The sequence below is a fragment of the Parambassis ranga genome, chromosome 7 (genome assembly GCF_900634625.1).
Source record: "Parambassis ranga chromosome 7, fParRan2.1, whole genome shotgun sequence".
Taxonomy (NCBI): domain Eukaryota; kingdom Metazoa; phylum Chordata; class Actinopteri; family Ambassidae; genus Parambassis; species Parambassis ranga.
The window spans coordinates 10,226,405-10,236,456 of record NC_041028.1 but is presented as its reverse complement, the minus strand read 5'-3'; the positions used below and the strand labels follow the sequence as shown (position 1 = coordinate 10,236,456).

At 39.3% G+C, this 10,052-nt stretch overlaps 1 protein-coding gene across 2 annotated transcripts; it reads right to left on the bottom strand.

Moving 5' to 3' along the window:
• Nucleotides 1-120: 120 nt before the first annotated feature.
• mapk14a (mitogen-activated protein kinase 14a) lies at nt 121-9,663 on the bottom strand. 2 transcript variants are annotated; one of them, XM_028410257.1, is made up of 12 exons: nt 9,276-9,663; nt 7,425-7,554; nt 7,207-7,265; nt 5,135-5,246; nt 4,611-4,640; nt 4,346-4,393; nt 4,128-4,242; nt 3,963-4,034; nt 3,237-3,316; nt 1,602-1,680; nt 1,337-1,510; nt 121-1,243 (listed from the first exon to the last, which is right to left on the bottom strand). In XM_028410257.1, exons 1-12 carry the CDS (start codon nt 9,392-9,394, stop codon nt 1,179-1,181), a joined length of 1,083 nt encoding a protein of 360 aa, XP_028266058.1. In that variant the 5' UTR covers nt 9,395-9,663; the 3' UTR covers nt 121-1,178. The 2 variants fall into 2 exon arrangements, with proteins under 2 accessions (XP_028266058.1, XP_028266059.1); XM_028410258.1 differs by lacking the exon at nt 3,237-3,316 and adding an exon at nt 2,741-2,820.
• Between the last annotated feature and the right edge of the window lie 389 nt (nt 9,664-10,052).

Sequence of the window (10,052 nt, the reverse complement as noted above, 5' to 3'; positions counted from 1 at the left end):
TGATGATGGCACTGCACCTGGGTTAAAAAAATAATGAAAGAAATCTGGAAACATTAATTACCAAAGTGCAAAAAAAATCCTCAGTTCAACTAATTCATAGAAAAATAAAACATACAAATGTCTTAAAAATAAGTCTTTATTTTGTTAAAGGACTGAAGATAGTAGTTACTTTGCAGGACTGAAAATAGTTTAAGAGATCCTTTGATTGTTGCTTATAAATATCACCACCACAAAGTATAACCACAAAGTATAAATATACTTTCCTCTTTTACACAGTTATGCATTATTTCATTTCCAAGATAGCATGACATTTAAAATTTCTGTAAACCAGCAACACTCGTGGACGCACACATCTGGATGTACATGCTAACAGTGATTGCATTATGACATAACCACGAGTCAGATTAAAAAATATATATGGCACAGATATTTACATACGTTTTGAGCACAGCATGTACCCATGAATATTTTTTGCTAATTAGAGCATTATCCTTAAACAGCAGAGGCTCAGATCTTACATATAGGGCAATCTAAACTATCAGAAGAAACATTAAAATGTGTGAAATTCAGCTGGAGAGCACTAAAGATCAGTGACTACACAGAACAGGTACATTCTCAATTTGTCAAATATCTAAAAACATAAAATCTAGTCACAGATATGAAACCCTTCAAAGTGATTTCCTTTAAATACGAGAAGAACAAGAAGAATCATGGTGATGACAAATACATGTGACCCAGTGGTGGCAGGGTGAATCGTACATTAGCATATTCCTTTTTTTGTTTGTTTTTAAATTGATAGACAAAAGCTTATAAGTTACACAACAGGAGATTTAAACACACAGTAGCACAGCCATAGGTCCAGGTGTCTTACCATCTCAGTGTCACAGTGATGAGTCATCAGAGTCAGATTTTAAAAAAGTCTGAATATAAAATTATTTAAGTTGCTGTAAGAAGGGACATTTGCCAGCAACAGACTATCAAAATTAGTGGTTCATAAATAATAATTGGTCTTGTTCTTCCATTGCCTGTGCTGGTAATGATATAGAATTAACCATGGACAATGTTTTCTCAATTAACAAAGGCAGATAAAGGTTTATATGCAGTCTGATGTGTGTCTGACTTTTAACACTAACGTACACCTTGAAAAGTCAGAGACTGAGGTCAACGTTGGTGGCACATTACTCCATGTCATCTTCATCCAACACAGGCGGCTCAAAACTGCACACCTCCTCCCAGGTTAATCCTGCAAGAATACAACCATGTTACAAACAGTCAGGACTCCTCTCCTTAAGTGAAAATACATACTTTTTGCTTTTCTAAGAGAAAGAAAACATACGTTTCCACTCTTCAATCTCCAGCTCTCGGCTCTCAAAGCTCTGGTCATATGGCTCAGCCTCAGGTTCATCGTCTGGGTCGTGGTACTGAGCGAAGTAGGGGTGAGCCAGTGCCTCAGCTGCCGTTATCCGCTTGTCTGTATCCAGAACCAGCATTTTCTCCAGAAGGTCCACAGCTTCAAAAAAAAAACAAAACACGTCAAAATATAAGCAGACTATTTCATGGAAATGTGTAAAGATACCACCATAACACAGCACAGCAGTTACCTAGTGGATTGGCACCAATAAATACATCAGCAAAGTTCCTCTTGGGCATGAGTGGCAAGGAGTGGATGTAGTTCCTGGCCTGGGAAGATATATCAGAACAATAATTCAAGCAGCTACAAGCCATGACACATCATTTCATGCTACTGCTTCTGTTCAGTCTCACCAGCTGCCTCAAATTATTTCTGTTTGGTTATTCTCTTCCGTCTACAGCTGGCTATGTCCCACAACACTGTATGTACTGTATGTTCTACTACACTATAGTGTAAGCTCTAAGTTACATTACATGTCCATGCCCCCACCTGAAGGCTGCTTTCTTGGGCATGAAGACACTGTTTACAATAAAGTGCTTCTGTGAGGACTGACCACAGTATGATCAAAATTCATTAAAATTAAGACAGTGTCTGAGTTTTTTGCTTTCTGAAGTAAGAAGCATGCATTAAAAAAAACTCTGCATAGTTGCTGCTGACAGCTACGTGTACCTTGCGGCAAAACGGTGATTGGCAGCCGAGCCACGTTGCCTAGCAACAGCAAGGCAGTTTAGTGTAAGTGAATTGAGTGGTTAAAAAAAGTGTAAAGGCAAAATAGACCATTTTTTAGTATGCAAGTCCAATCAACATTTTCCAAAGTGATCCACTAGGATTTAAGTACTGAAAGTATCCCACTGTGTTTGTCTGCTGCCTGACATATTTTATGCCTAATCATTCAGAATTTAAAAAAAGCACAAACAATGTTCAGAGAAGCAAGGTAGCAATTGCTGAATATAGAAAACAGAAAGTGACAGAAGAAAAATCTTTTAACACAGGAAATGCTGTTAGTAGCTACTGAATCACACACAGTAAGCATATGCAGCAAGTGCATCAGACAACACAACATTACTGCAAGAATTAAATCCTAAAACACCTGCCTAAGGCCCCAGAGCCTTGCTCCTCTGTGCACCCCATCTGACAGAGAGTTATGCATCCACCCTTAGAGATTAAGACTTGTCTTTACAGTTTAATCTTGGCACCAACTCAAACTTTGGCACACAGCTCAACATAAATACAGAATAATGAGGCAGAAGCTGTGTACCCAGTTTGACTGTTCCCATTGCCCCAGCTTGCTATCTAGTCTAAGGAAAGGCAACTGGGGATCCGGCTCACCTCGTGGCTGGGCATCCTGCTTATCAGGGTTGCTGGGGGCGTTCCTGTTAGACGCATTATCTGCTGAAGCTGGTTTATATCTATAAACCTTGTGTCAAGGGGAGTATAGCGACAGTGCAGAGTCGGTTATGAAGTTGTTTTTCAACATAACACTGTGGGTATTAAAAGCTGTAAATGCACTACAATGTTGTGTTGAGAAGCAAACTTCAAGCTTTGAAGCAAAATGTGACACAAATTAAGAGGGAAGCATGATCAGATTCAGAGGAAAGACATGACAATATTTCTTATTACAGTCAGTAAAAGATCTCAATCACCTTTTCCACAAAAACCTTACATCAAACACTATGTAATTCAGGCATTTACAGAGACAGATACAAGGCACAGGGGAGGGAAAACATGCTGTCAATTAATAGGCTGATGCATAGTGCGGTTACATGATAGTTGAGGACAGGAATCTGGTTAGAGGAAAAACCTTGCATAGCACTTTTTAACTCACAGACTCTGAAGATAATTTCATCAAGAGTTCTGGCCCTGGTGTTCCGACGAGCATCATGATTAACTTCAACTGATCAATGTCTACCAGCACACGTTAAAGGAAGACCAGACGCTGGATGAGGGGAAAGTTTCCGCTCCAACTCATCACTTAGAAAACATTTATGACATTCACTTTTGTTTTGTAAAGAAAAGAGAATAAAACGCATTTAAGAGAATGCAGAATGATAAAAACAGGAGGAAGTGGAAGCAGTAGACAGCCAGCTGGTACACCGACTTACAAGTTCAGTCATTGGTCAGACAATGCTGCCAGGAGAAGAGGAAAAAACAAAACTGTAAGCACAGATACTGCAGATCTTAGAGCTAAAGTTTTATATAAAGACTGGTCATAGCGCAGGCCAATAATGCATGCTAACAGGGTAGAGGGAACTGAAGAATGACAGTGTGAAAGGTGTGAAGCAAAAGGGAATAGTGGAAACATGACTATTACATGCGTCATTAAAAAAGCCTTTCATTGCATTGCATTGTGAAGAGAAAAGCAGGTTTTCAGAAGAGGAGAGAACCATTACCATGGTCTCTGTGCTGGCAGAAACATAATATTATAAATCAGTGCCTCTACAACAATGTAAATATCAGTTTAATCGACTTTATTTGTTATGCAAATGGTGTGTCCTTTTCTCACCGACTAAGAACGCTCTGCATATACTGTACTCTCAAACAAAAAGGATACGGTCAGTACCAGGAAACAGAGTTCTGCCAGTGAGAAGTTCTGCCATTATACATCCCACTGACCAAATATCCACTGAAACAAACACATGACACAAATATGATGAATCATGTCAAACAATTCTTCTCTCAGATATCAGATCAAGAGGATTTTTTAACTGTCATCTACCTGTCATGTTGTAATGCATCCAGTTCAACATGATCTCTGGGGCTCGATACCAGCGTGTGGCTACGTAGCCAGTCATCTCATCATCGGTGTGGCGTGCCAAACCAAAGTCCAAAATCTGACAAAAAGCAAAAAAAAAAAGGCAGCACTGTTTGCAACACACATGTGCAGGTAATTTGAAGATACAGTGATGTCCTGAATAAGAGCAGCAGTTCACTGACCTTCAGCTCACAGTCTTCATTCACTGCCAAGTTACTTGGTTTCAAATCCTGAGGGGAGCAAACCCATGAAGGAGAGGCGATGTGATTTTAACTTTAGATGGTGAGCAGTCTGGATAGTTTTTGTAAAACCTCCACTCTCTTGCATGTTTACACAAGTCTGATTCTGTCATGTAGAAGAATTTTTAACCCTGACACATTTTTTTCTTCCAATCAGGGTCAAAGACACACTAACATTTGTCTGACACAAATTAAACGTAACACTTACTCTATGAATGATGTCTGCTGAGTGGATATACTGCAGAGACAGAGAAAGATGTGCATTAAATCACATTATCAGTTTAAAGTAGTCATGATTCACAACAACAAAAAACATCAGAGGCACTGCAGTACAATGTATAAAGAATGGATTCATCTCACTAAACATAATGATCTGTACCTGTTCTGTTGACAGAACAACATGCAGCAGCACAGCTGGTAGTTGGTGGTGTGTGCTGTGCTGATATATACCTATTACAGAAGTACATAGTGTATGCCATGTTAAGAATACTAAAATAAGTGTGGCTGCAGATATGCACGTCATCATGGCTTGGCACAACTAAAGCAAACCAACACAGGAAATTGGAAAAAAATCCTGTATTACTTGTCCTGCCCCACAGTCGTTCATTAGTGTCATCACTGTGAGGTTACAGCAGAGTTCTATTTTATCGTGCCAAGCTAAGCAGAAATGAGTAGCACTGATCTTGTCATAAACTTCTCAGGAAGTGATATTTCCCAAAATGTGGACCTCACCTTTAACCCTCGGAGGATCTGGTATATGAGGAACTGCACATGGTCATCTGTTAGTTTCTGACATTTCACTATGTTGTTGAGATCTGCTCCCATTAGGTGAGTCACAAGATACCTGCCAAACACAAAAGACTGTCAGCGCAAGACCAGAAATGTTGTCTCACTTCATAACAAGCCAGATGGCTATAAAACAAATATATTTGCACTTCCAAACAAATTCAATTAAAGTTGTTTGCAGCCTGCAACTAATTTCCCATATGGCTATGTGAGTTTAAACCGGTTTAGCTCCTAGTTCTTTTTATTCTCATTTATCTCCAGAGGCACATGAAAGGCCAAGCCCTTCACAAATGGAATGTCATTTTACAGCACACAACAGATAAATGAGCTTAATAGTACTGCATCAGTGGATAATTCAAGTCTAATCCCTGAGCTGTTTAAAATGCCAAAACAGCAATTGTGGAAAAAAAGGTGGGAGCAGGATGCTAGAGGCTAGATTTGGAGCCAAAACTCACAGAGCCATGCGCTGCTCTGTCAGTCTGTCGCTCAACAAATACCTGTTTCATGAATACTCTTCTATTCTCACACAGTGCAGGGAGTAAGGGTTTAATATAGTTCCTGGTTATGCTTGAACTTGTTGTCAGCAGCACACACAGAGACACTGACACTCTGCAAAGTTCACCCACCATGAAAAACGGCATATAAATAGTGACCTCTGTTTTCCTCCTATAGAAACGTTGCTGGAACGCTGAGCTGCTTCAACCACTGTGTTGTGACTCAGGCTGTATTTTTAGAGCAGAGGGGAACCACACTTGGAGTACCTGCATATCTGAGATTTTTCTTTTAGATTACACTGCAAGCAGAACACTTTAAATGTTCTAGTAGAAGTGCAGATATATAGAGAGACGACAACTCGCCAACCCACTTATTTATTCTCACTCTCTCTTATCCACGCAGGCTCACTCTCATACACGTGTGACCTCATATTGCCTTAGTCCTGCATGACATTATACTAATCTTGGAGGAGGGTGGGGCAGCTCTCCATTGCAACAGTAAAGAGAACCACTGCTGCTTAAAGTGTCAAAGACAAAAGACTTCACAAAAGTTTTAGCGTTCATATGCACTCTTCAGTTCCAATAAAGGACATACTGCAACTGAAAATTTGCAGCACATGTACTCCTTTATCCCTGTCACACAGGTGATAAGAAAATAAAAAAGTTAATTAAAAAGGGACCATAGTTCTTCACTTCACTTTACTCTCAAAATGTAGTGCCTACACTGCTATGCAGTTTCAACAAACTACAGCCCCTCCATGAGCCCAAGTAGACTTTTTTTCCACATTAAAATGTTTCTCTACTTATGTGACTAAGGCCTGGATTGTTCTTTCTGCACCATGTGATTTAAATTTCATAAACAGATGAGAATAACCAGATGATTTTGAGCATATTTCCAATCATTATGCATGTGTATGTGTCTGTGCAGTTACACTGAGGATGCCACTTTGTAGCAAACAAGTAAGTTGCTCTCTCTTAATCTCAGCTAAACAATTTCCTGGGGAAACCCAACACAACCACAGATTGCCTAACAAACTCAAATATTTACTGTATGTGCATATTGTTTTGCAAATTGCATAATGCAACTTGGCCAATTTTTGTTAGCCTTACAGCAAAGGCAGCACAGCACACACATATAACCTAAGGACTGAGTAATTGTCTAGCTGCTCACTTCCCATTTGTAACAACTTTCAGCATCAATAAACAATTACTACCTGTTTTCCAGAAGCAAAGCAGCTATGGTACACTATGTTTCACGCAGTCAGAATCCAGGAAACACAAGGAAGGAAACTAGAGTCAGCCAGAGTGAATAGCTAACAGACTGGACAGTCTAAAAAATGTTCCAGTGTGTTTTGGCTGCTGGACTGCCCCCAGGTGTTTTCCAACCAGAGCAGGGAGTATCTGCTGCCGAGAAACTGCACTTTTTATATCACTGTTCTTAAATTTTGTGTTGTAGTGTTGTACTCCAGTCCAGAAAGTACACCAACAGCAAAACATGTGATTTAGGTAATGATTTCAACTTACACATCAGTGAATTCCTTCAGACTTGTAGCAGGGCTGAAGACATCTAAGAGTCCAATTACCTGCAAAATATAAAACTCACTTTAAAATTATCAGCACAAAGGCCAGGAATTATCATAAAACTTTTAACAAACACTATGATGCACTGGATAACAAGCAGAAGTTCTTCATTCGCTTTTTCTAGCACACAGAATTAAGGGAAGGAAAACATGTCTGCTCACATTTTCATGTTTCATATGTTTAAGCAACCGCAGCTCTCTGTAAGTCCTTTTGGCATGGATGATGGACTGAAACGGCCGAGACAGCTTCTTCACAGCAACTTTTAAGCCGGTCTTTTTATCATATGCAGAACTGTTGGGGAAAAAATATTTAAATCTCATTACAATTCATATCATGCAAGACTTTAATATGTTCTGATCAGAACCTACAAGTGATAAATGTTTACTTGTGATTTTTACTTATGGCTCAATAGCATTTAAAAAGGGAGTTTGTGCTTTTTAGGCAGACAAAGGGTTTCATATGGGTCGAGTTTGTTCTCAAACCTAAATTAGGTGCAGTAAGAGCTGCTGAAGGCTGGGAAAGTGCAACATCAGCAGAAAATGTCATCTCTCAGCATATTGGGAGCAGCCTGGGCTGCAGTCTGTCCTCCTCTCTGAAGACAGACTGTCTCTAACCCAAAACCAACACTTCTGCCTGCTCAGCTCACCTGACAGTAGTCAACACTGACAGTCAGCCTTGAGTGTCAGGGATAACAACACTATCCACATACATTTACCACATGAAATATCGATTGTTTATCTGTGTTAAGCAATGTTTTTACTATTAAAAAAATGTTTAATGTGTTCCACATGTTCCACAAGGAGAGAATAAAGCTCAGCCAAAGAAATAGCTATCAAGTTATCCAAGTGGAAATCTGGCCATGATCAAATCTATGATCTGTCACACTGTCTGCCACCCTTCCACCTTTGGACAAAAATACTACATGATGCAGTCAGTTTATGAATAATTCAGATGAGTCAACTTCAGATTAACATGAATGACTAAACTTTACAACAATGTTTTGTAGGTGCAGTTTCAGAGTAAAATAACAGGGAACAGTAAACTTAAAGCCATCGTGTAAACCAGGGCACGGCTTGAGGGAAAAAAAACGAAAAACAATCACAGTCAATGCACTGGTGAGCAGCCAGTAATCTGACCAGCAACAGATTATCCTATTGCCCAGCAACAGCACAGCTGTCCGCTTCTTTCTTGTGAAAGCTTACCTTTGCCTTTGCAGGGAGCACTAGGAAAATAAACCTCAAATTACCACCAGTCTTTTGTTAAGACTTTGAACATGGTCTTCCTCTCAGTGCTGCGGTTTGTTTACATTACTGAAAACATGCATTCAATTGTATAAAAGACGAGTGATCACCAAGATGTTTGTATTGAGAATAGGAGGGCCATTAAAAGATATTCATGTTGACAATCATCAATTGTTTGAGATTTGCAGGATTATGAAAGCTGCCCTTTTAAGCTGTATTACAGTTAAACCATACAATTGTTTGAAGGCAGGCTGCAATTATTCTCACGAACATTAATTTTATATAACACTTATAAAATATTAGAAAACTGGAAAATACTAACTTGAACAAAACAGAAAAGCTCCATATTGGAAAAAACTGTATTGTACTGTATGTACTGTATTATCCTCCTGACTTATCAAATGTTGGTATAGTAACCTGTGGAAAACTTGAAGTGCAGCTAAAATGTGTGTAATTAGTAATAGAGGTCAGCTATATGACTATATGAGTAATATAACTTTCTGTAAGCGAATGGTTTCCTGCTCTTTGACTTGTTATATATTAGAAGTTAAAATGCCACTAGCTACTAATACTCGATATAACCGAACATAAGTGGTTTTCTTGTTGAACGACACATCGTGGCTCCACCTTGCTAGCCAACAATCAGGACGAGCTAACCTAACTTTAGCCTCAGACACACAGGCCTCGTTTAAATGAATGGAGGTTAAGTTGGGTGACTAAGCTACCTCCAGCACACTTCACGTAACTTTAATTTACACAAAAGTGATTTACCAAACAGATCCGTAGGCACCAGAGCCAACCGGGGACAGGTTTTGGTACCGGTCCGGGACTTCCCATATAGTCTTGTTGACCTCCTGTCGATAAAACTTGGGTCTCTCTTTCTGCGACATTCCTGCAGAACCAACTGCCGAACACCAACCGACTTTCCGCTGTGATGAGAGTACTCCGAGCCGTGCAGAGTTCAACTTTACTCAAGTTACAAAAAGAGGCGCTAAATTACACGTTTTCCGCTGATGTTACACTTGATACAACCTAAAGTTCCTGGGTCGCCTTCTTGTGAAATGTTGCAGAATCACCGTCTGCGGCGTGCACGCTTTTAATTCTTCTAGCTGTTTGTTCCTCACTCTGCTGGCTTTCAGACTGCTGAGACTTCAGCCCGCTTACAACACACCGCGAAATCTCGCGATAACTACGTACAGCTGAGTAACGAGAGGACGGGACCTGTGCTGCCTTCAGGTGCTTCCGGAAAAATAAAGTTAAAAAAGAACGGTTGTCCATTACCCCTTAAGGAATAATTGACACCACCTATTAACAAAATAATTATCATCAAATGTTTTTATCTAACATAACAAATCATAAACCACAAATGTTAATTAAAATAGTGTACTATTAATAAGCTACATTCAAACGATATTAAATTCTGAACTGTGCTAAAATATTACAGCTTAGTAAAATGTGTGGATAAGATATTTAAGTTCATCCATGAAATATTTTATGATTTATATATTGATGTGAATTGATATGTATTTTTTATGCATAATTTTTTCA

What these genes read in the sequence shown, in the direction of transcription:
- mapk14a (XM_028410257.1), bottom strand. Translation starts at nt 9,394, where the DNA reads ATGTCGCAGAAAGAGAGACCCAAGTTTTATCGACAGGAGGTCAACAAG. An exon ending in TGAAATTATCTTCAGAGTCT is followed by an intron (nt 1,681 to 3,236) that starts GTGAGTTAAAAA and finishes ATATCTTCCCAG; the next exon opens with GCCAGGAACTACATCCACTC. An exon ending in TATTGGTGCCAATCCACTAG is followed by an intron (nt 1,511 to 1,601) that starts GTAACTGCTGTG and finishes TTTTTTTTGAAG; the next exon opens with CTGTGGACCTTCTGGAGAAA.